We start from the raw sequence: 26,495 nt of genomic DNA on the forward strand, positions 1-26,495 counted from the left end.
GAGCAGATAAATAAATATTGAATTTGTAAATTGTAATTTTATTTCTTTTTCTTTTATTGTTACTTATGAAACTTGAGTTAAAAAGTTAAATTTGAGGAGTGTTTTTCAGCATTTTCTATATTAAATAATTGACGATTTATGGCATTTCTGTTAGGATTGTAGCATATTCTGTATTAAAACTGGCAAAGTACATATTGAAGCAGTTAAATTTACTAAATGTGATGTGATATTTGGCTCGACTCTAGCTTTGTTAATAACGCTGTTTTAAAAATAAAAGGTTATGTGTGCCTGTATGCGTGTGTGTGAGTGCGATATGTATTTTTAATAAAATTTCTACAAAAGCCCTGTTTATTTTATATTATGCAACTATTAATTAAAATATTACGAGAAAGGAGCCAATGAAAAACGTGCCATCAAGAAAACTCGTTAAATCAATTTAGAATTTTCCACTTTTTGTGCTGTTGTTAAATTTTACTAGTTTCCTACGTGCATAGGGAAACTAATTGTACGCTTTTAATATACAAGAGCGGCATTGATATTAATGCACTGTGTATCCGTGATAAAAATACGAGTATTATTTAAATTATATATCGTAGAATTACTGTATCTCTCTTAAAAATCGCGTACTTTAATGTGACGACGCTGCAACATTTATAATATAAAAGAGTATATTCTACATCTTGTTAAATTCCAGATCCTTAACTCCAGCCCGCAATTTCAAATTGATCGATCAATGCAATATACGATCTAGGTTGCAGTAAACGATGGCCTCATACGAGATTTTCGCCAACGAAATGTCGACTTGAAGAATCTATCTAAAAATAAGTCAGATTCGATGCGACTGAAATTTTACGCGCTTACGACGTAACGCTCGTCCTTTTCTTCGTCGTTTAACTTTTGTTGAATTTCTAGACTCTAGAGAAAATAAATTCGAGAGAGAAGTTTCTTCGATACTGTTTTGAGAAAAGCGCGGATCAATACCTCGAGCGAAATTAACTTCAAAGCTTTATGGCTGTAATTTCTCCTCCAAACATTTATCGCGGAAATGTAAATTGCTTTCGCGACGTTTAAATTACGAGCTGCAGTATCGTGGCGTAATTTTATTAAACGTTACGTTGTTTACCTAGATCCCTCCGTTACCGTGTGATTATCTCTTCTCATTAACGTTGTACAGCAACGCGGCGGCAACGCGCGAAGTACTGAGATATCTGGTCCATTTTTTCAGCTGAACTTCTCGCACCGTTCATCTTTCTTCCTTTTCTATCTCTAACACGGAGAGAAAAAGAGGAAAGATGAATGGTGCAAGCTTAGCTGAAAAGAATAGACCTATTTTAGCGGCCGAAACGCCATTAGATGTTTGTACAGATGGAATAATAGCGTATAATTTAATAGCATACAGCGGATGTGTACATACATAAATAATTGCTCGAGAGCGATACAATTCACTTGATCGCGAGCTTTTCCTGGATTTTCACGAACATGCGTGTTGAGCATATAGTTAGTTAAGTTAATCAATAAGGTATATTTAACGTATAATTAATTCTGTATATAGGCGTATATAGACGTATATCGTGTAATCGCGCACACGCCCGTATTCTTGACGTACGTTTTACGCTAAACACGAGCCGTTCGATGTTCGTCGTCTCAAGCGTTTTTGCGTTTTTTTTTTTTTTGCGCTGGACAAACGAAAGTTAGAATTAGGAAATAAACTTGACGTTAAGTGTACGACGAGAATACGGTTCACGTTCCCCCTGCGTGACATAAGTAAACATTTTGCGTGTCCCTCGGCGATCACCGAGGACATTCGTCTTTACGTATTTTGAGGGAGGCGAACGAGCAAGGAAATATTCGTACAGCAGCCTTTGGCAGCCTATAATTACAACGCAAAACATTCTGGCGATAAGAATTGAACGATTTGTATCTTCATCAAATTTATGATTAATTTAGCAGCACAAATTTTCGCTCCCTCTATTTCGATCGTATTTCCCTTACAGAAAATTTGATGCTAGAAGATTGTGATCACAATTATTAATTACTGCTGTTCGGTGCTTTCAATACTCAAAATAAGTAATTTCTAGCATCAAAGTGCCAGTATATTAAACTGAATTTCTGTAAGGGTTGAGTACCGCTAAGTTCTCGATATTCCACGGAGACGTGTGATAAGCAACGATTGATAAATGATCTCTAATCAAATTCGCGTTGCGTTATCTAATCGTTCGATGCTTATAATTTAAGAATCGACCGCGCTTTTGTGCGACGATGAGTGGGTGGGGGGGAGGGTTCCAAGCATCGATAACGTGTTTTTCACCGGCGTACCTGCTTTTCGTAGTCAATAATGATAACCGCGCCGACCGATGATAACGGTCGACGTTGTAAACGCGTGTTTATACGATGAAAAAAAAAAAATGCGGATTCAAACAGACCCGATCCATTCGAACGATAGCCGATGTCCGCGATGAGTATTTCGACGCAAATGATTTCTGAGCACCGTCGACGATCACGGGGCGCGATAACGCGTAATCGCGCCCACGCGGTTGCGTCCCCGCTAACACACACCCGGTGTGTGCCGATACCGCTGCAATTATTATTAAAAAATAATAGAATCGATCGCGCGGGGCGCATGGAGCAGCGGTCGAATATTCCCCATGGCCTTTGTGCGTGAGCGCAGCGGGTATTTCCTGCGAGGGAAATTAAACTCGTATATGCGCGCGTGCGGAGAAGATCGATTGTAAAATGATGTGTACGTTACTTTTATCCGTGGGAACACAATACATTTTGATTCGTAAATGTGCAAACTCCTTATATCGCAACCCGACTCTCTCCCTGTTTCCGCAAGCCCGGAATCAGACTACGCATTGAAGAGATTGAGATTGAAGATTGATATTTGACCAATCAAAGTAACAGGAGCTAAAATTCCTTTATCCTTCCTGGTTAAATTTCAATCTTCGATGCGTAGTCTGTTTCCGGCCTATCACAGAAAGCATTTTGTCTCAAGATTGCGTTGGAATCAGCTCTTGTAATATCTCGGTGAAGTTGAAATTAAAAGTGCCTTTTAGACGTCACTTGAAATCTACACAAAAAAGATGAGAAAATAAGGCGAGTACCTACACTGTTAGATATTAAAGGAGCAATGGTAATCCAATTCCTCAAATAAAAAAGATAAAAATTTTTTATTTTAATGTCCGTGTCAAAATGTATAAATCAATCCTTTCTGTAGTTACATCAAAATAAATATTGTTCATGTTAACGTTATTAGTAAATAATAAATTAAATTTGAGTCAAATTGTATACATTTTTTAAATTAAATTAAATTGTTTGATTTCATTGTTTTAATTAAATTAATGACACATTGAGTAGAAGTAATGGCGACTATAGAAATAATTAAAAATTCAAATTGGACAAAATTTGATATAATAAATTTAACACTGTATCGTATTATATTGTACTGTGTCGTAAAAATATTTTTTATAAAATTTCTTTTTATAAAGAGTTTGACGTAAAACCGAAGAAAACTACCTCATGTATTGCAAACATAGCATAAATACAATTCCAAACACATTTATCTAAATTGAAATTGTGTTACGATAAATAAAGAATGATATTTCTGAAGCGGTAAAAAATTCCTGAAGCGAAGATAAAGGAGACAGAAGTTGAATAAGTTTTTTCCCCCCAAGGTGCGAATCGGTAATGGCGCGGTACATTTTAACGCGGTGACGACGGTCGACGTTATCGCGAGTTGCCCCCTCGAACGTAACAGCCATTAAACGACGAGGTGGTTCTCGCGGTAAGCGCGAATCTATCGGCTCTCACGTGCATAATTTATAAAGGGAGGATATTAAAGTAGGCCGCGGTTTGCGGGACGAACGACGAACCGCAGCATGCGCTTGCATGCGGAAAGTATGCGCGCATACTGTGCTACGCATCGGGGAGACGGTGGCAGGTGTGGCGGAACAATGGGAAAATTCCGTTTGCACAGCTTGTCAGAGGAAGACGAGACCATCCACGTGCGCATCGTCCGGGAAAATGCCCGTGAGGGGATAGAACAAAGACGGGCACGGATCTCTGCAAGTGTACGGGAGGAAGAAAGAAAGAGAGACAGAGAGAATATGCCGGGTGACCCATTTCAGTGACGAGAGCTCGACATCCTCCGCAAAATGCGGCAGCGAACAACTACCGCCGATACGCGGCTGCTGTTTCCGCACTTTAAATGTCTCGCCGCATAAAATGCACTCCGAAAAAAGGAAGAAGAAACGAATAGAATCTCAGTCGTCCCGAGGAATCTGTTTTGTATAAATAAAGTCTTCGTTGTGTCGTACAGCGTGAATCTTTACAGCTATTTCTTCAACTTTTACACGAATCGTCATTTTAATATATATGTATCTTTGTTGTGTTATAATCTATTTACTCATGGATGAGTATAGTTTGACTGTCAGTTGCCAAATTCGAACTGCAATCTATTTCTTTTTTTAAACTGTTATATTTTAATGAGTTTTCTCTTTCTTTTTCTTCTTTGTTATTCTATTTTCTTGTAGACGAATTGATAAAGATAGTTTTAATTGTTATTCCTCAGTAATATCGTAACGCAAACATTGTTTTATAATTATACCCTCAAATCTTCAAACGATCACATCTGATAATACGAAATGTAACAATTTTGTTGGCAGATCAAGATTTGCTGTGTATCAGTTGTTTAGAGATTTCAAGACCACGGTCGACATTTGCATTAACATCAAGCGCTTATCAGTTTTACGAGCCCCGACAAGTGAATCCTTGATAGCGAGAGTGAAAGGCATGATGGATGCATACTCCTATTTGTTGTATATAACAGGTCGTCAGAGGTATTAAGTAAACAACGTAAAAACTCGCGTTCCTACGTGTATGTATGTCTAATCCTAAGGGTTGACGTTTTCCGCGAAGCGACTATTATCACTCACGTTAGTTTTTATCGAACACTCGAGGCTGGCGCACGATTAACGCGTTTAATACGACTACTCGATATTTAATTGACTTGTCTCACATAGGTATTCAACAATTTAATATCCTCATTTTCATTTATGATTTCTACCTCATTTAGATGAGATTAAAATATTAAATTGTCAAAAAAATTCTGTAAAATTATCCTTCAAAAAAAAAATGATTTTTATATACAAATTTATTCAGAAACACTCAAGGAGAACAAGACAGTAAAAATAATAGTTTGACGTCATATTGACCAAATTTATGTCATTTTTTTGGTCGTGTTTTAGTCAATCTAATATTATTTTGACTTTCTTATTTTCTCCTTAAATTATTAATAACCGGTTTTTGAACGATGAATTCTAGAATCTTTTTTGACAACCCAATATAAATGCATTGTCTGTCTGCCGAATTAATTTTAAAAAATTTTAAAATTTTCTTTGGAAAACCTTTTCTCAAAAAATTCATACGAAAGTGTACATGTGAAACATCACACGTGTTCAATTTTGAGGAGGATTGCTGCATGGTATGCAAATCGTAAACCACAAGTGTTGAGTACCTTTTTGTTACATGTGACAATGAAGGTGCATGTCAGGTATGTCAAATCGCCGCACGCCGCCTTCTCACACAAGCACAAGAATCGCAATACCGCGCCGGAGACTGTTATTTCTCCTGCCTATGCAAGCAAAGATTACATGCGGGATAGAGACAATAAGCGCATAAGTTATAGGGGTTCCCACCGCGGCTGTCAGTGTACGTCCGAACGTGGTAGGCGACATTGTTTTGCGTTTCATTGTCCTACCTTAGCGTGCACTGAAGTACCCTCTGGCTATACGTAAATTCGTTAAAAAAAATTGTGTAAATTAAAAGAGACTGGCGAAATGTTATTCTGCAAATTAACGTCATACGCTCTTAAATTATCTATCGCTCTTTAAAAAAAGTTATTCACACTTCTATTTCTTTTTTTGAGCGTTAACTCGATTTTAATAGCGAATCATCGAAATAAGAGAAGGATTGGGTTCAAATATATTTTTATTTTCTTCAATAAATCGAGAATTGGATTTTATAAAACGGATTCCTCTCGACTTATTTAAGTAATTCTATTTTTTACACTTTGTAAAAAGTGTAAATAAAATTTTGTTTTTTAGTTGTTTCTCGCAATACATATTTCCATAGACATATATATCTATGGACTGCACATTGCATGATTTTTAGGCCGGTATTTATAGTTCGTTCTTATTTCAAGATTTTAAATAATGTCATGCTAATACTGTTCTGTAATTGGTTCATGAAATCTTAAAACTGTTTAAGACGATCTTATAATAAATATAAGAACCGATATATGAATACCGATCTTATAGCATCTGTGTTGCGCGAAAGAATTAAATGTATCAGCATCTCTCTTCGATACCTTAGAGAGAGAGAGAGAGAGAGAGAGAGAGAGAGAGAGAGAGAGAGAGAGAGGGGGGGGGGAACTCTAAGCTCTCTCTTTCTAATTTGGTAGTACGCGGAAAAGGAAAGTAGGTGTTTTAATTAAAAACTAGTGTGGTAATAGTAGGTGTAAAATATGGACAGCTAAAATATATAGGTGTCATAGCTAATGTCCTACTTGTCAGCTGTGATACCTATATTATAACAGCAATACTAAATTATTTTGAGATAGTTTATAAATTTATAATTATAGTGGTAAATATATACTTTAACAAATCAAGATTAGCTACGACAAAGAAAATTCTTTTTTTCACATGACGATTTTATAGAAACGCGCACGACAATTTATTCTTATTATTTCTATAATCCCATCTTCGATTTACTCTTGTCAATGTTTCGCGATCGTCTTTTGTTTGTCGAAGCTGTGTCAAATACACTCAATTGCATTATGTGTAACAACTCGTTGTAGAATCTTGTATAAACGTATGCTGATCTGACTTTAGAAGGACGCAGAGAAGCTCTGAAACCATGCGATGTCCACTATTGGGAAAATTTTAACATATATAATAGAGATGAGTGAGAATAAAAGAAGCATCAACAGTATGTTTCATCCTCAATGGATTATTGGAAAGTCTTGGCAACCTAATATGATTAATGTTCAGTAAGTAACATAACAAATTATATATATTATACTAAATTTGGCGATATATTTCTTTTGTTATAAGAAACAGCATTTTGAATGTATTTTTATTTTCTAGTAAAAATTAATATATATATGTTAAGCGGTAACTATTAAGTTATCGCTTAACGTATATATATGAATGGGCACTCGACCATATTTGATCTGGACGCTTTTATTTAACATTTAATTAAAGGTAATTTGATTGATTTTGAAGTATTTAAATAGGACAAGCGTAATATCGAAATTTCTAAGAACGAAAAGAGAGCTTGACTAACAAGCACTCTGCATAATAAAAATCGATTTATCAATTATGATTCGCAAATAAACGCCCTTTCTTCAACAAAGACAACTGTGTGTAAACATTTCAATTTAATGATCCGAGCATTCTCGGCCATTGGTTGCACTATTCAGTCAAAATTCACGTTGAAATTAATCGTGACCAAAATTTTTTCTCATTATACGAATATCATGTAATTACTCTTTCATCAATGTTTATTATTTTTAAAATTTTAATATCATTATGTGCACATTTTTTATATACATAGATTTCTTTATAAAAATATTATATTATATAACATTCATTTTATTGTATATTAAATATTATTATAATGTTAGACATGTTATTTTATAATCGCAAACGGATAAAACTGAATGCCGTGCGGTTCAAATTGTTTCGAGCTGTTACACAAGTTTTGCGTGCTAAGTTTTCTCACCTTGATTTGTTGAATGTTTTTTATTTCGAAGCCTGGCATGGTCGATTGTTAGGTGTAACATCGGACTAATTATTTACATTTTTTAAATGATCGTATCGCGGTTACACGAACACTTTCACTACCATTATTCTATGAAAAATATATAAAATATTAAACGGAGTATGTTACATTTTTATTCAGCATAGAACAATATAATTATTACATATATATTACATATTTTTCTATTTAATAATTAAATATTTTTCGAAGATAAATTTTCTGTGTTACATAAATATTTAAGAGTAATGTGAGATTCTGAAAAAGTTCGATAACCTGTATCTAAACTCTATAAGTATACAATATTTCTAGAATATTGTATGAATATTGTTTATCTTCTGCAATATTCTAGGGAAATATATTGTTTTATAGGAAAATTTTCAAAATTAATAAATAAATAAAATCTTAATTTTTGTAGCTAACTTTCTTCGGGCCTAAAAATAATTCTAAAACTAAACACAGCAATTCAAAAATAAAACAACTGTCTAAATTCTCTTTACTGTCTTTGAAACCGAAAGAGAAAAGTAAATAAGAATAATTTTTTGTAACTGATTTATGTAATAAACAGTGATTCGAGGAAAGTTGACTCTTCAAAATTCTTGAGAATTAGACATGCGGTGAATTATAAATTCAATTATTTTCCGATATTATACGTGATGATGACGTCAGATACGCTTCTCAAAGGTGCGTATTTCTCCCTCTCTGTACATGGTCGCGAGTTTCTCGCGCCTCGTTGTCGAGGACGAGGCCTCAGCAGCCCCGAGTTTCCACTGGCTGTCCGAAGTGGACATTTATTGAACCTGCGATGTTTATAAAGCTTCCTTCACCCTGCCACCTCGCCGTTGATAAAGTTCGGAAATAACGAGTTCTATCTTCTATCCGTCATGCGATCGTGTTCTGTGCACACCGTAAGCCACGGCGTGCATCGTGCAAGGTGCGTTTCCAAGTGATAAATCTCCTGCGTCGAAGAAAAAAAATCGTGCTTGATTAATCTGGTGAAATGAGTATTAAGCGAAGAGTATATAACACAACGAGGGAGAGGAAGCAAAACTCATATTCTCTGTAAACGGATGAAATTAATTAATTAAATAATAATTGACTTATATTCTTTATTTACCACGGAATGTCTTAGTATTGAAGAAAATCCCGAATTTGAATTGTTTCGATTTCGTTGCTTCAAAAAATTGAATAATAAATTTTAAATGTCAGTGTATTTTAAGTATTAATGTATTTTAGTGAACATTGAAAGTATGACTTTGAAAGTATCAATAAAATACTTCTGACTTGATAACAAAAGGAATGCGTATTTCATTTTTATGCGTCAAATGCACTTTGTTTTTAAAGACGCATTCAACCTATCGTGATTATGTCAAATTGCAAATTATTCGATTATATGATTTGGCAAGCAGTGTAATGGGAATCGCGATACGTCCACAGAGTAAGAGGAGTTGTTTTCAGATCGCCCAAGAACTTGCGCAACAATAGATTCGACTTCATGAAGTCCGACGTGGCGTTGCCCGAAAGTAAGTTCGGCCTCGACCTAAATATTTACACGACATTTTGCAAATTATTTTATTACGTCCTTGTGATGGTTTTCAGTGCTGGTTTCCGTTGTGCCCCCGTCGGACACTTTCAATCCTTCCACCGATAGTCTGCACGCAGCCATGAGACCGATCATTTTACTGGCCCAATGCTTTTCTATACTTCCAGTGTGCGGTATCAATAAGCCGGATGCCTCGTATCTTCGGTAGGCAGGAACGGTTTGCGGTTATCTGATCGATGCTCCTTTCTATTAATGTAGATTTAACATTAATTTTTGTTTAACTTACTTTTTATCCTTTTCTAATTTTAAAAATTAGTAAAAGCAGAAAGTAAATTAAATCAAGACAAAAATTAATCTACATTAGTAGAAATGAGCCAAATGTCCATTTCTAATAATATTGATTAGCCTTAATCTTGGTTTTTTATTTATAAAAATAAAGAGTAAATTAAACCGAGATTAAAAGTTAATCTATATTGCATTGGATAGAAATAAACCTGATGTCCATTTCAACCAATATAGATTGGCTTTAATCTTGGTTTAATTTATTCTTTATTTTTTTCTAATTTTTAGAAATGAAAAGAAGACAAAGAGTCTTGAAAAGAATAAAAAATGGAAAAGGATAAAGAATGAAAAAGATAAAGAGTAAGTTAAATTGAGATTAAAGTATAATCTACATTGGTTGAAATGAATACGCGAGTTTAACTCGCTCTTTCGGTTTTTTTTTTTTTAACGTTCTCTCTAATTCTCCCTAATCGAAATTCTCACGAAGCTTCACGAATGTCCTGCAGATTTACATGGTACAACCCGAAAGTCTTTTACGCGATAATCGTTATTCTGGGAACGTTTCTCGTGACACTTGCCAATATTCATCGTTTGGTCACTTCGGGGATAGATTCTACAAAAATGAGTAAGTTAGCCTTGTTATGGATACAGGTAACAGGATGTAGGAACACAATCCGTTATTTCTAAGCGATACCTATTCTCAATTACCAGCGACTTTCGTTTTCTTTGCTACGGCTATGATGACCGCTGTTATGTTTATACGATTGGCAATTCACTGGCCTTGCCTGGCATTAACTTGGGAAAAACTGGAACGTGAATTCACCTCGAGACATCGGCGGATTTCGAAGACCACTCTTGCAACTCGTTTCAAAATCGTAACCTTTGTTGTTATGTTGCTCGCATTAGGTAAGCGCTAATCGTAGATCAAGATAAAAGGATTTTATGAAGGCATTTTTTTCGTATTTTATTTCATTTATTTTTAATTCAAATTTGGAATTCTAATTTTGATGATTTAATTTTTTGATTTGATGTAAATAAATTATATTGACAGAACTAATTTATCTCGTAAAAATTATGTTTATATTTACCTAATTATTTTAACTTCTATTTGAATATTAAAGTTGTACGTTAACATATATTAATTCCTTATTTTAAAAGATTAGAAGAACGTGATTTTTTAAATTATTATCAATGAATAATTTAAGTAAGCGTTGAATAAAATTATCCTACTACATCAAAAGTAAACTAATATTTGATTAATCAAGTAATATATTTTTATATAGGGGAACATACTGCCGCGGTGATGGCTGCGTATACCAGTGCATTAGAATGCGCAGCGTATCGCGGTGACGAGGATATTATTGGTACTTATTTCATATCGCAATTTCCTCAGGTAATACACTCGATACGCTTGATTCGTAATTATATCGCATCTTAGAATTAAATATATTTTTCAATGTTAAAAAACACATTATTCTCTTTAAATGGAAATAAAAACCAGATAAAAAACGATGCATATTTTTTTAATTATTGTTGAATTAATATTACATAGCATTGATTGATCAGCAATTTTTTACAGATCTTCACAAAATGGTCCTACAGTCATTGGAAAGGGATCGTGATTGAAATTTTAAATATCCTTAGCACATTTGCATGGAATTTCGTCGATCTGTTTCTTATTCTTATCAGCGTAGCTTTGGCGGATCAATTCAGACAGCTGAACAGCCGCCTCTTTTCGATACGGGGAAAGGTATAGTGCAATCTGTTATAAGATATTTGTCTTCTCCTGTGAAAACTTTTATTCATCTTCCTAACATCCACATTCAAGTATTTTTTTTCCTTAAAGAAGAGAAATACTCTAAGTATTTTAAATTAGTTAATGATTAATTACTTATTTTGAGTATTAAATGTTGTTAACCAATTAAATACTTACTAAATAATACTTACTTATTAAATTTCTTTGTAGATTCATTCAAACTATATTTTAATTGTTATTGTCAACCCTCTAAGTTCTTTGGATTAAAATCTCACTTTAAAGAATGAAAGTTGACTCAGTCTTGAAGAGAGTGGCTCAATTTTCAATCTTTAAGAGTGAGATTTCACTCTTCGAAGTGACAATTCACTTTAAAAGTTTTAGAGAGAAGTCACGTTCAGAAAAGATTACCCGAGTAGTTCGTGTATCATTTTTCTCGTGTAACATTTGATGAATAACAAGGATAAAATAATATACAGGAACACTCTCAAGTAGAGTAGCTCAACGTGTTATATTAATCGAGAAAAAAAATCTTTGCTTCTACTAACAACTCGTCGCTATTATCTCGTTAAGGCGATGCCGGAGTGGTGGTGGGCCGAAGCCAGGAATGACTATAATCACTTGGCGACTCTTACGCGTAGAGTGGATACTCACATCTCGAGCATCGTGCTTCTGTCCTTTGCTATAGACTTGTACTTCATCTGTATGCAATTGCTGTTTTCCTTCAAGTACATTTTATATCTAACATATAATTTACAATAACAATTTTATCTTTAAATATATTATACATCGATCAGTTTCTTAGATCTAATATAAAAAAATATCATTTATGCTTATATGCCACCTACTATATATATAAATATTTAGATTTATATTTACTAATTTTGTGTCAATATTAGCTTTGTCCGAATGCAAGACAGTTTTATGAAATTTTATATCGAAAGTTACGTCACGAGAGTTTATAGGGAGTAGAGGCCATAAAGCTGAATGAATTTTTCAAACAGTAGATCCTATAAAGTAGCATGAATTTTTCAAACAGTCCAATACGCGGTATCGTACGGAAAATCTACTTTTGCTATTCCTTCGGCTTTCTCTTGGCGAGAACAACGGCGGTATCCTTGTACGCGGCTTCCATTCACGATGAATCTCGTCTGCCGGCACCGATTTTGTATAGCGTCACTAGTTCTGGTTACAGCAATGAGGTTTGTCACAAGAGAAATATTATTATACATATAGTTTAGGTCGATTAATTTTCATAACTGACATGCGATAATCTGAGAGAGAAAGCTCTAAGTAAAAATTTAATATCTGTCAACATGTATCTTCTTCATGCGTATAATAATAAATTAGAAATTTTTCATTAAACAAGATTAAGTTTACCCTCTCGTAATAAAAAAACTTGTAGAGAGCTAAAAGATTATACGATGTTGGTTATCAGAAAAAAAAGTAATGAATGTTATTTATATATAAAATTATTATATTAATTTTCTTGATCGTTCTTTTGTTTACAAGTTGGTACAAAAGTTTGCATATAAGTTTGCACTTAACGTTGCGCAGGTCTCAAGATTTTTGATGCAAGTAACAACGGATAATATTAGCTTGACGGGAATGAAGTTTTTTTCCGTGACAAGAGGCCTTGTGTTAACCGTAAGTAAGTGACAATTTAAAAGAGTTAAATGTAGTTTAATTATTTGACTAAAAGCAAACTTATCGCGCTGTAAAGTATGGTTAATGGTTAATTATTTGCATATTATTCATATTTTATCTCTATTACATATTTTCTGAAAAAATAATTTGAAAATATTAATAATTTATTTGTTATAATAATATTTTATTTTATTTAACTAAGCAACGAACACTATCCTTTACTATTAAAACGAGATTCAGATTAGATAATTTTAAATAATAGTTACAATTAATATATTTTATTCAACTATGAATGATAATTTAGGTTGCAGGAACTATCGTGACTTATGAACTTGTTCTGGTACAGTTCAACTCCGTCCAGCAAGTGGACCAGTCGAATAATATAACGAATGCTTGCGAGGTGAGGTAGAGAGAGTTTTCGAAAAGGAAATTTATATCACTATATTGACAACAAATCGCACAATTTTATTATAATAAATGCATTAAATAAATTTTAAACTGCATTACATTCATTGTTGCATTTTATGGCAATTTTTTAATTGTTCCCTTCTTTTGTAACCAATTTCCTCTCAAATTTTTATATAATACGATCTTTCTCTTTTATATTATTAGCTTTTATATTATATTTTGTATATTTTATATAGGTACAATAAAACTGCTGGAGTCTTCTATATTTTCACATTACTTATGGTAATTTTTCTGCAATTTTACGTAAGATAAGTACATATGAATTACGCCATGACAAATAAAGTTGTTTTTCTTTTTAATGTAATATACTACTTTTACTTTTTCACCGTAATTTCTGTTTATACGATTTTATTTCTTGGTTTACTTTTTGTTCTAGTTTTCCTTTGGATTTCATTAACTCGATATATATTCTGGAGAAAAGCGGAAAGGATATTTCATCAGCGTTGAAATTAATATTGTTACAAGACAATATGTATATCGTACTTATATACTTAGCTGCGGAGAGCACATCGTCATCCGCAGGAATGTGAATCAAAAGCACATACAAAATATTTTTATCTATTGATAATGCGGCAATAATTTTGCTGTGAACGATGAATGAACTAAAAGATATTATTTAAATGTAATATTTAAGAATCTTGTACAAAGTATATGTTATTAAAAAAATATTATAAATATGTAGGAATATAGTGAGACAGACTTTGAAAGATTTTATTAAAATTAAGAAATACATTGAATCCTTAACTTACCTGATGTAAAAATGATGAACGATATATTTATATAATTATGAAAATTTATGTAAATTATGGAAAATGTTTCGACGTTGTGATGTGAAGTATTAGGACATATGTACATCGAAATAATACATAATAACCGAAGCAACAATTCTTGCGACGAATTTCTGTTATAATAAATATTTCTTGCATAATTGTTCTTACAAAATACACAAATGCACATTTCTGTAAGAATAGCATGTAATTGTGTGATTTTAGCATTTAGTAAAATTTGCATAGAGATGATAATGTATAGGATGAGGGTTTTAATTTTTATTTATTTTACTTATATTATGTCCTATAATCTAGATTATAGTATTTGCCTTTCGTCGGTGTAACACTACTTATTTGTTCATCGCGACATTAAATTGTAGCAGCACAACTTCGTACGTTACAATTGCACCAGCCACCTGTACATGAATTTAAAATAAATGATGATTATAAACAAAGATATTGTAAATCATAAAACGCAACAATATTAAAAATATTAAAAAATTAAACGTTTCTACGTTTTAAATGCATTAATGCAACATCTAAATCAAATATTATACATAAAAACATATTTTATTTATACCGCGTATACTTGACGTAATATATCACTATCATAAATGACTTTTTTTCTTAAAGCAAAACTGTCGTATTGTATAAATGAAACGCTACAGAATTTTCTATTAAATCTTGATTAGTTTACCGCCAACATAAAATTCCGCGTAATAGAAAAGAAACGCATTCCAGTAAGCGTGATGTCATCAGTGCTGAGTAGACATAACAGCCTTTCTGTCTGTAAAATGACTATATAAATTATACGTATACGAAATTGCGCAAATTAATTAAATAATTTGCACAGAACGTTGATAATTTCCAAAATTACTATTTTATTTACTCTCTTTTATGACTTTACGATGAAATTTGAACGGTTTACCTCTTTGTCATAAGTAGATGTTGAACAAGTATATAGAATCGGCAATATTACTTTGCTTTGATCATGAATCCTAGCAGTGAGCAGAGTGACAATCACCGTTCTGCCGATCAGAAATAAGAAGGACTCGAAGAAGTATATATCGCTGATTATGCCGTCGTCCGATTTTCTGTAAAAATGCAATAAAATGAGAATCGAAGTTAGAAATAATAATAATAGTAATAACTTTATAAATTGGCATTTACTGATCATATTAATTTGTGTGAGTGATACATTTATATTTCTATAAATTATTAATAAAAGTAAAATAAATTAAAAATTAATAATAACTTTGTGTAATTGTTTTTTAAAAATCACACACACACACGCGTACTACTCACGACAATCCGTTGAGTAGCTGTAAACAGATAAAGTAAAGATTATTTGCAAACGACAGGAATATTATAGGTGAGATATCGTTGTCCACTTTTTTCACCATGCAACTAAGAGTAGCATAATCTTCGCGCAATCCACACCAGTCTATTGGTCGATGTTTCGGTATAGAACTAGTAACGTACTTGTTCAATATTTTGTATCTTTCAGCCAAACCAGTAGCTATCTGAAAACTCAGACCAGAAGATCGAATTACATATAGTTACAATAAAATTGGAAACATTTAATTCTGAACAGAGAAAGAGGTGTTGTTGAACTATTTGCAAAGTTTTATTACCATTGCGATGAAAACATCAGTAAAATTCCACGTAAAAGTCGCCAGTTTGCTGACGATAAAAATGAAAATACCAAGCGCCAAGTTATATTTCACTGAAAATAAAAGTTCTAAAGTTCTGAAGCAACCAAAGTTTTTAAATAAATCTAAGAGAAAAGAAACACAGCTATCAAATAAACAAGTCTTTGGAGAAAAAGTTGGAAGTTTAATTACTTTACAAGAATAGCCAAATAAACTGCGTTGCAATTAATAATGCTAAAGAAAATAATTAAAGAAACGGAAAACTTGCAAAATTGCAATATATATGTATAAAAGAGTTATAATTATTGATAATTATTTATATTATAATAAACAATTATACAACTATTTTATTATAATAAAATACTTTTTAATATTTTTTATGTAAGAATTAATCAATTTATTTTCAATTAAATTAATTATTATGAAATTTTATTCAAACATTTTATTTATCTATGAGCAATATTTCTAGATTAATAGTTAAGAGATTGCTACTTACGTATCTCCAATATAAACGCGTGAGAAGACGTGCAATAAATTTCCAAAAAATTGAGAAACGTCGCATTGTTCGATTTGCCGCTCCAGTCATATTTTTTGGTGTGCACTAATATACTAAAGATATGTTCAATAAGGGCCACAAACAGAATAGAAGCTGCTATCGAATAGAGTTTCCAACGGAGCTTTGGTCGTTTTATCTTGTTACTGCAAAAACGAAAGGTTCTGATAAATATATATATTGACAGGAATTATAAAGCAATGCAAAATTAATTGACTTTAAACAGAAACATAGCTCATTAAATTTCCATGAAGAAATAATTGATTTAAAAAGATGTTAGCTTCGGCAAAGAGTTGTTAAACATTTACGCCGTTCGAGGCGAGATTACAAGCAATAATATCTATTGATAATGGGTGTTACAAACACGCGATTACTTTATCATATTTGCGTATCTGGCAGTATTAGATGAATCCGAAGTTAGACTTATCCATATCACATCATAAACTAAATAATTAAATACATATATGTATTCTCTAAATTCTTTAGAGTAAAATTTCACAATTTGACAATTGAGTCAATGTTGCAAAAATGGCAGTTTTTTTTAAGAGCGAGATTTTTTTTTCACTTTTTGAAATAACTGAATTTATTCCAAAAGTTTTAGAGAGTAAGTAAAGTGTATTTAAAATTTTTATGTATTCTTAAAAGAGGAGAGAAGAGAGAGAGAGAGAGAGAGAGAGAGAGAGAGAGAGAGAGAGAGAAGAAAAAATAACATGTGCAATTTTAATACAATAATATTATAATTATTTTTCGATCCGCAAATTAAGTTTATCATTACAGCATCTGACGGATTTGAATATGACGCTTGTTATTATTCTTGTAACACCTGCTGTCACCGTGTGATAGCACATGTGCGATCGTAATCTCTCGAGAGTTGTCGAGAATATACATACTATTCTATGTAATGCCGCATGCAGTTCTGAAACATGCGGGCCGCGATCATCGATCGGTTAGCGATACTATCCTTTCTTGAGCACGCTGATATCTACCTGTCTATGAACAGCTCCATGGATCTCCAATCACGTTGGAGAGTTACCCAGCGCGATGACAGCCAGAAAAATATTGTCAGGCCAATCACGCAGTTAGCATAAAATATCGCGCCTGACGTAGCAGCCGCTATTCCTCCTAAAATCCAATCGCACATTTAAGAATATGTGTCTGACAATTTCAAAGAAAGATTCAGAGAACGTGCGATGAAGAATGCATGTGTTACAGCATTACCGAACATATAAAGATTTTTGGATTGTTCTGTTATCACGTATCTGTGTTTAAGCACAAAATGTTTTAAAAGTTATTTAATTTTTTGCCTCAATTCTTCTATAAAATCGTTTTGTGATACTTATTTACATATTTGTTGAGAAAATAGATACACGAATTAAATAATAAAATTAATAAAATAGAACTTTAATAAATATTCGTGGAAAAGTTTATTCAGATTTATGCTTAAAAGCTATTTATCTAAAACTGCAGCAAAATATAGTAATTGCTCTGCATAAAAGAGAAGAGAGCCATAAAATGTCACAGTTCGTTGTTTTATTTTTTGGAGTTGTTTGAGGGCGTATTTACGACAAACATTTTTTAAATGTCGATATTAAAGATATTTTTACTCTGCGTAATATCGTACAAAAATTGAGGGGATGCGGCGAATAACGGAATAACTCGAAAAATGACGTTTTGAGAAAAACGCAAAAAACGTAGAAAAGTACTTTATACATATTATATCGAAAAACTGTTTGGCTGATAGTTAGATAATGATATTATACCTTAAATCATTATAGAATAATACAAAAAATTATACAGAAATCAGTAAAAAACTGGATCGTAAATTTCGAGTTATTCCGTTTTTCATATTATTGACACAATTTTCATATATTGCACTTACTTTATGGATAGGAAAATAATTTCTGCATAATTATTCGTATTTTTAATGACAAATGAAATTTTTATATATTACTTTTTGTTGGGAAATGATTATTTTTTGATATTTTTTGATGAAATCTTACATTTTTTAACTTTTTTCGACAACGCATAATCGTTTTTAGCCGCAGAATCATTCACTTCTTGAAATATGTTCTCGTACCAAAAAAAATAAATCGTTTTAATCTATACTGGAATAATTCGACTTATTCCGTTTTTCCGAATATCGCATTCAGTTTTGCGTTAAAAAAAAAAGATTTACACTAAAATAATTATATCAAAATATGTAGCTACAAGTACATATTTTATTAATGGAATAATATAAAAAACGAAATAATTCGAGTTATTCCGTTATTCGCCGCAGCTCCTCAATTAATGTTCTTCCATTTGCATTTACTTTCAGATAGCAAAGCTTATTTAAAATATATTTACGACTATAAAGTACCGAAAGTGACAGATAATTTTTTAAATCTTTTAATGTTCTTTTATATGTTTAAATAGAGTCTGAGAATTTCGATTAATACTTCGAGTTGAACTTCCTGCATATCGTTATCTTAACTTCACTATGTAATAAAACTGTGTATATTACTCTTGGGATAGATGCGACATATAGTGCGGTACATGCTTATTTGTTTACCTTGCACTTCAAAAGTAGTGGAGTTTAGCGTTCTTATCATATGAATAATCGACAGTACCGCCATAAATAATACCATCCCGTTTATGAAGACGGAGTAGACAGTACGAATCGAAAATTTTACAAATTCCATCTGCAACGGACTCGGCATAAGTATTCCTGAGACCGGTAGAATTCCAAATAATTGAGCCATCACTAAAATTGGTCCCACTGCACAGTGGAAGCTTTCTGGATCCTGCACAGTTTTTCCTCGATATAACTTTGCTTTTTATACCGCGAGTCTTGAATATATCAATTAACATAACAAATATTTTCTTTTTTAAATGCCTTTGAAAAAAAGTGATTTTATTATCTCTGGAGAAACTTTCATTACCACAGGGAGTTACAAAATATAGATATGTCATCGAGAGCAAAGGTTATAGGATATTTACATTGCTTATAGACAGAGTTTGTTCGTTGAGAAATGGGCGAGTCCTTGGTGGACTCGGAGCCGGAAAGTCCGAAAATTGGGTTTCCATTTCCTTCACCTTATCCTTCTTCTGACGCGTCAGGAATGGCAGGATTTTTTTACCAGTTACTCCGCTTTTCTTAGAACCCGCACTAAATATTTGCTTCGTCTTCAACATCTTGTTGTAGACTTCCGAGCTAACGTTTAATGTACCACCCATTTCGTCGCAGAGATCCTGATACGACTAAATTGATTGTTTTGCGATAACAAAAGAAAAACACGTTAAAAATTAAAATTCTCCGAAACTTCTCTCTTTTTCTCTCAAAATTCATTATCGAATTTATATACATATCATTTGCACTGATTGTTAAACGTTAATTTGCAACATATCGCCTGAGATTGAATAATCTGAATGCCTAGAGGGCTTTCACTATACATGGATAAGTCGCTTCAGGAAACAGAATGAAGGATGTAAAGATATAATTTCCAATATGCAATGTGCATAATATATTAGTTTAAACATTAATTTAAAATTTGAATATTACGTGCAATACGTAATTACTTGTTTTGCCTCGTTGTAATATTACACTTTTTCAAACGTATTGCGACATGGAAATTAACGAGATGAGACAAAAACAATAAAGATTATTGCATTAATGTAAAATATGTGTCTGTATCTTATGGAAAATTGCAATAAAGGAGAAATAGATTGGAACATGAACGTAGCAGGGAGATTTAAAAATTCAGTCCCAACTCCAAAATTTTCTGTTCATACATTTTTCATTTTTAATTATAAAAAAAAATATAATTTTACTTTTTTGACTTCGAATAAAGTTTTTGTTGTCACATAAAATATTTTTTCTCTTTGTTATATCGACTATATAATTTATGGAATTTCCGGTTTTACATACGATCATAATTTGAAAGATCTAATGAAACACAAAATGTCGAGCTTTTTATTCTGACGCCGGGTATCGATAGATTATATAAATATTTTTATTCGCGTGTTAAAAAAGTGCATTGTGTGTTCGTTTAAATTGAGCGGACGCAATACCTCGAGCAATTAATTATCGTAGTGTCATATCATCGGATATGATGTACGAATGAACTATCGCGTCCCGTTACCTGAAAGGGTTGGTCGTTTACCTAGTGCGCTATAAACCTGATACGTTGACGCAAATAGCCGATTCGCACGTCAAGTGCAACGTCATTTTACGTTCATTTATTCAAATGATTCTTGTCAAACATTATTAAGTGGCTATCATGTGCAATTTTCAAGTTATGATACCTATAAATTTTCGCTATGAACGCAAAAAATTGTAATTTGTAAAACAACACGTGCGTTGTACTTGTCGCAAAAATTGCTGTACCATATATGTGGTAATAAAATTGATGAAACCCCCTCCCTTAAAAAAAGTTGGATACGCTTATTTTTCGGATGACTTAATGATCCGAAACAGAACATCAAGCTTTCTTTATTGTGACGCCAGATTTCAATATTATATAAATATTTTTATGCGCATCTTAGAGTTTAATTGACACTATAAAATAAAATACGTTAAAAAATAAAATAAAATAAATTATAAAAAAATTATAATACACGTATTTTTGTGTAAATTAGACTTGTAAAATACATTTTGAGATTATAACGATTATTAACACGTTTTTATTTGAGTCATCACTTAATTTTCGAGAAATACTTATTTAGGGAATGTGTAAATATTATCAATAAAATAGATATAACAGTTGTAACTCTTCTTCTCTTTTGAAAAATCAAAGAATGAGATATAATATATAAAAAATATATTATTATTTTATGCTTTTTTGTCTTTATATTAGTCAATGATAATATATGCAAAGATTTTTCTACATTATTATATTGTGAAATGTTTCATAAAAGTTACATATCATTCAGATATGGTTTACATAAACTCTTGTTTTTTTCATTGAAATTATTGTATCAACCGGGCTCAATTCAAGTCGATTCTTATCAATCGTTTATTATTAATCTCAATTTGATGTATAAGTAAATGATAACCATTTTTACAACGCAATTTCTTTTATATCGAACTGCGTGACGTGTTTATAACTGCAGATTTATTAATATGTAAATTTTGAAACATATCAATCATATATTATTAATCTCAATTTGATATCGATAAATAATAATTTTTTTTACAACGCAATTTATTTTATTTTAAGCTATTTAACGGGTGTTTGTAGCTATACAGATCGATTAACATATAAATTTTGAGATATCAAGATATTTTAATTATAGTCAGTAATTATCGAATTATTTGTAATTATAATTAATAATTTAGTTTTTTAAATTATCATAACTTTATGTATACATATACATAATACATATATCGTTAAACTTAAATCATCTGTGATCATTAAAACGCAAAATTTCCGATTGATATTTATTTAATTACTTTAAAGAAAAATTAATTTATAACATTTGTATGAAATAAAAATTTTGGAACATATATTTTGTATAAAATAAAAATTATACGTATCTAATATAATGTATTTATATATATATATATATATATGTTCGTAAATTAAAATTGTATATAATACCCTAATGTATTCAAAATCACGAATAAGTAATATTTAAAAAAATATTGTCAAATTTGATATCAATAAAGCTTACATTTCGCATTAAGATATTAATATAAAATATTAAGATAAATAAGAATATACATATATAAAATATATATATGTATATATCTATTAAGTTATTTTAAATAACACCAAATAAGTTCTTTTTTTATTTCTTTAAATTTACAATACTAACAAGACGCCTGAAAACTATCTATTTAATTTTATTTTTTCGATTGCTTAAAACATTTATGAAAATATTTCGGGATGTATAATTGCGGAAACAAAAAAAGTGGAGAAATAATTTTATCTCTTTCTTTGATCTTTCATTATAATTATTATCTTTAATTTTTAGTTTCAATTATTTTCTTAATTTAAAGCTATATCCGGAAATTAAACTTTTGCGCGTTAGGAAATAGGAATAGTTATGTACCTACATAAAATCTTGCACTTGATTCTCGTTAGCATGTATGAATACCATCCTGAGAAAGATGCAAATGTGGATGAGTTTTCGTGATGGTCGCATCTGAATCTGCTACTTGAGTGTCTCCAACGCGCACTAGCGAGCAAAAATCGGCTTGAAGCAAGATTACATGCGGAGTTGCGCGACGCATGTCCGATCAGATAGTCGGCTATACCACTTATGCGGAGTTTAAGTGACACTTTGCTCAGAATAAAATGCACGTGTACGATACCGATCGTATTGATTGTTTGCTTTACTTTTTTTGCGACTTAAATCATAAACGATTATTTGTTTTGATTATTTCCGCATGATTTCATTATAGCGTATGTAAATTCAGTTTTTAAATTAATTATTATTAATTAATGTGTGATTCTGTTAAATTGAAATATAAAATGAAATATAAAATTGGAGTATATTTAAACCTTTTCTTCAACTTTTTATTTCTAAAAATCTAAAATTCTTTTAAATAACCCTGCTGAAGCTGATTAAATAGAAATTAAATAAATATATATATTTATTATCACATCTGTTTATTATGTTTATTATATGTATAAAATGTTTTGTATTCTCTGTCAGGAGTTTGATGATGATATGCTCATTATAGTCAAAATGTTTATGTAAAGTAAATTTAGAATTATTTATGTGAATTCTAATACGATATAATTAATGGCTTCATAATAAAATCGTCTAATATTATTTGCGTCGATGGACCTTGCGTTACAATCACTATATTTAGATTTGACTAATCTGCAGTATTTTACAATCTTTTGACAAGTACGTATTTATGTTGTATTAGTTATATTTGTATTTCGCGATGGAACGAGATAAGCGATCATGCAAAAGCGAGTTAGAGGCGTTAGCTTGAATAAAATATTCAGAGATGCAGCTTGTCCCAGCAAACAGTTATGAGGAATGTACTAATGAATGAAGTATGAGTAACGAAGGAAAACACAGCGAGAATTATTTACACGTGGCATGTACGTGGCCGCGAATCGATTTCTTCACGAAAAACATACATATAGGTAATCGATGTAATGCCAAATAATTGAGACGCCACATGGACCATTCACTAAATATAATAGAAAAGCACGTTCATAATGATTATCTATTCTCAGTTCGTATAAATGTCGATCATGCAGTCTGTGCTTCAACAGTTAAAAAAATTTTTTATATTATCTAATATGCGCTTGACAATTAGTGTGTTAAATTTCCTTTAGTCAATTAATTCGGCTGATCGTTAAATTAATTGAAGTGTGCCATGACAAAACATTGTAAGTACTAAAATTGTGAAAAATGCATTTTATTATATGAAGGTGTTGTAAGTGCTGTATCATATATATTAATATTTAACGTAGGAAGTACTGCTACAAACGAAGAAAAATGGATAACGCAACATAACATATTATACGTCTATTGGCATTTTTACTTAAACTTATATTTTGACTTCTATGTTTACTTAGGCTTACAGTGATTTGAAATTTTAATAATTTTAATACTTTTTTAAAATTAGAATTACTCAATTAAAAATTTCTACAGAAACTATTCGTATTTTTAGAAAGTATAATAGAATCGTATAAGACAAAATTTATAATATAAGTGCGTTGTTTTTAATTTTTTGTGAATAAATTAAATATAATTCTATTTATAATAATTTAATTCGTATTACTTAATAAAATAGTGTTTAAATTAATCTTAATTTAGTTAAAATTGCTCTTATTTTCTAGAAAAAGTTTAATTTATTCCTTACATATTACAGTATAAGAAATTATGCGAAACTTATTCTCCATATACGTTAAAATAAATATTTTTTGTATGATGCTATTCATGCTAGACATAGATGGTAAAATATTTTGGAAATTTACTCTTTTCATATTTTGCATTGGTACATGCATAATTTATCGCCTCATAGTTCAATATAAATAAAAAACGAACAAATAAATACCTATAATTGTCGACTATGTGCTCATAATAAAAATAAAAATCAAAATAAATATTCTTGACATTATATATCTTATTGATCTATACAAATGTACAAGACAGTACAAGAAAAATTAATTTGACGTATATGATATATAGAAAAAAATTCATGACTTTTCATTTCTGATATAACTTGATAGAAATGGAGCAGAAACCTCAACATTAATGAAATCAAGGGAAATACACGATTTATTTGGTAATTTAAATTCTATTCATATCCATTTGTATATATATAATTTATTTAATTCTATTCATATCTCCATTTGTGTATCATTTACTCTTCATTAGTATTCATTTACGCTTCATTAGTATTCATTTATACACAATAAAAGTAATATATCGTACAAGGTGTATTGTTCTACCATATGGCACGTTGCACTCCAGCCATTTTATTGTAATCGACTAGATGACGAAAGATGAATCGTGATATTCTCCATCGTTGTACCGTACCTCGACCTCGAGATGTTACAACACATCTTGGTGTCAATTGTCTCAAAGCAGTCTGTCTAGGAATTGTTTCATCTATTTGTTTGCCAACGAGTTCCTAAAAAATTATTATATAGTTTGAGTTATAATCATATTATTATACTAAGACACTCTAGCTCTCTCTTAAGAAATGACAAAATTAAAAAATGTGGTTTTTTATTATTATTACTATGTAATCATTCAAAATAATGTTCACTTAATTTATTAATTAAATGAACATTATTTTATCAATCATTAAAAATAAATTAACTTAACTTTTTGATTAAAAAGTCATTGAAATTATCAATTATGTAAAAAGGATAATTTCTTTTATAGACTATAAAAGAAAAATGATAAAAAATACGTTTCATCATGTTAAGAATATATTCTTTTGTCGATATTATTTGATTAATTAATAATTTTCTGATAATTAAGTAAGAGTAACTTTTGTAAAGCTTTCTTTTGAAAAAAATTATATGCACAAATAAGAAATACATAATAATAACATAAAAAAGATAATGCTTTGTTTAAATAGCACAGAATTATTTAAGTACAGTGTATATATAAAAATGTATCAATGGACAGTGATACAACGTAAGAAAATTTTTACGTCATCAATATTATATTCCCTGTGTAATTAGAACAAGATTTATTATTTTACAAGTGAAATTGTCACTTACTTTTAGCTCAATTGGCAAAATATCATTGCGCTTCATAGCAACCAGTCGCAACCTTTCCTCGGCATACTCTTTAGCCCATCTTCTACGTTTCTGGTCGCGCAGCACTCTGCAGCCGACATAGTTTCGTATTTCTTGTAGCTGTACAGAGAAAGTACGATGTAATTAGATATAAAGATACACGGCTCATATTAATTAATCATATTGATTTCAAATACAATAGTATCATGACTTGATCAGCTGTTTCTCTCAATAAATGTAGTGACATAAATCTACATTCCCAATAAATTTATATAGATGTATAGTTACAGATCATAAAAAAATATATCGTTCAAACAAATACTTACGCCGTATCCCAATAAATTTGGATTGCACTGCAGAAGACTACGATTAAAAATGTGAAAGCCACAAATCATCGTCGCCATGTTTACAGCTGATTGAGCTGTTTGTTTCACTATCGCACGTGTCAGTACGTGTCAAGAAGAATCCCTACTAATCCCTAGATATAAAGATGTTTTTTCGTGCTAACGCTCGAAACTCATTTAACAGATCAGGTGATTGATATTTAATATTCGTTAATTTTTATCATGTGATCTGTTTTGATGCTAAAAATGAAAGTACATTCAGATGCGTCAGGCTGAGTCCATAATCTCTCTTCAGGTTGAGTCCACAACCTCGCTTTGTCGCTTTAAAAGGTCCTAATGCTGGATTCACACTACATCCAATTTTCGTCGTACTCTGCAACCAATCAGAAAACAAAATATTTGCTTTATCTGGATGATACGATTTTTCTGATTGGTTGCAGAGTCGTCGTACGACGAAAATCGGAT

The 26,495-nt window shown here is 31.2% G+C and overlaps 3 protein-coding genes across 3 annotated transcripts; 1 reads left to right on the forward strand and 2 right to left on the reverse strand.

The window, feature by feature from the left end:
* Nucleotides 1–9,313: 9,313 nt before the first annotated feature.
* On the forward strand, nt 9,314–13,452 carry LOC108776965 (gustatory receptor for sugar taste 64f). The gene is made up of 10 exons (XM_018543728.1): nt 9,314–9,341; nt 9,418–9,565; nt 10,150–10,268; nt 10,355–10,549; nt 10,927–11,036; nt 11,223–11,393; nt 11,970–12,124; nt 12,436–12,598; nt 12,954–13,043; nt 13,348–13,452. The coding sequence occupies exons 1-10, from the start codon at nt 9,314–9,316 to the stop codon at nt 13,450–13,452; spliced, it is 1,284 nt and encodes a 427-aa protein (XP_018399230.1).
* Nucleotides 13,453–14,491: 1,039 nt separating this feature from the next.
* On the reverse strand, nt 14,492–19,657 carry LOC108776983 (gustatory receptor 5a for trehalose). The gene is made up of 9 exons (XM_018543757.1): nt 19,463–19,657; nt 19,035–19,266; nt 17,470–17,605; nt 16,427–16,629; nt 15,913–16,004; nt 15,584–15,801; nt 15,207–15,372; nt 14,976–15,065; nt 14,492–14,694 (listed from the first exon to the last, which is right to left on the reverse strand). The coding sequence occupies exons 1-9, from the start codon at nt 19,655–19,657 to the stop codon at nt 14,629–14,631; spliced, it is 1,398 nt and encodes a 465-aa protein (XP_018399259.1). The 3' UTR covers nt 14,492–14,628.
* Nucleotides 19,658–24,786: 5,129 nt separating this feature from the next.
* mRpS14 (mitochondrial ribosomal protein S14) lies at nt 24,787–26,159 on the reverse strand. Its single transcript, XM_018543764.1, has 3 exons — nt 26,013–26,159; nt 25,669–25,806; nt 24,787–25,067 (listed from the first exon to the last, which is right to left on the reverse strand). Exons 1-3 carry the CDS (start codon nt 26,088–26,090, stop codon nt 24,882–24,884), a joined length of 402 nt encoding a protein of 133 aa, XP_018399266.1. The 5' UTR covers nt 26,091–26,159; the 3' UTR covers nt 24,787–24,881.
* Nucleotides 26,160–26,495: the final 336 nt, after the last annotated feature.

This window comes from Cyphomyrmex costatus, unplaced genomic scaffold (genome assembly GCF_001594065.2).
Source record: "Cyphomyrmex costatus isolate MS0001 unplaced genomic scaffold, Ccosl1.0 scaffold398, whole genome shotgun sequence".
In the NCBI taxonomy this organism is placed as follows: domain Eukaryota; kingdom Metazoa; phylum Arthropoda; class Insecta; order Hymenoptera; family Formicidae; genus Cyphomyrmex; species Cyphomyrmex costatus.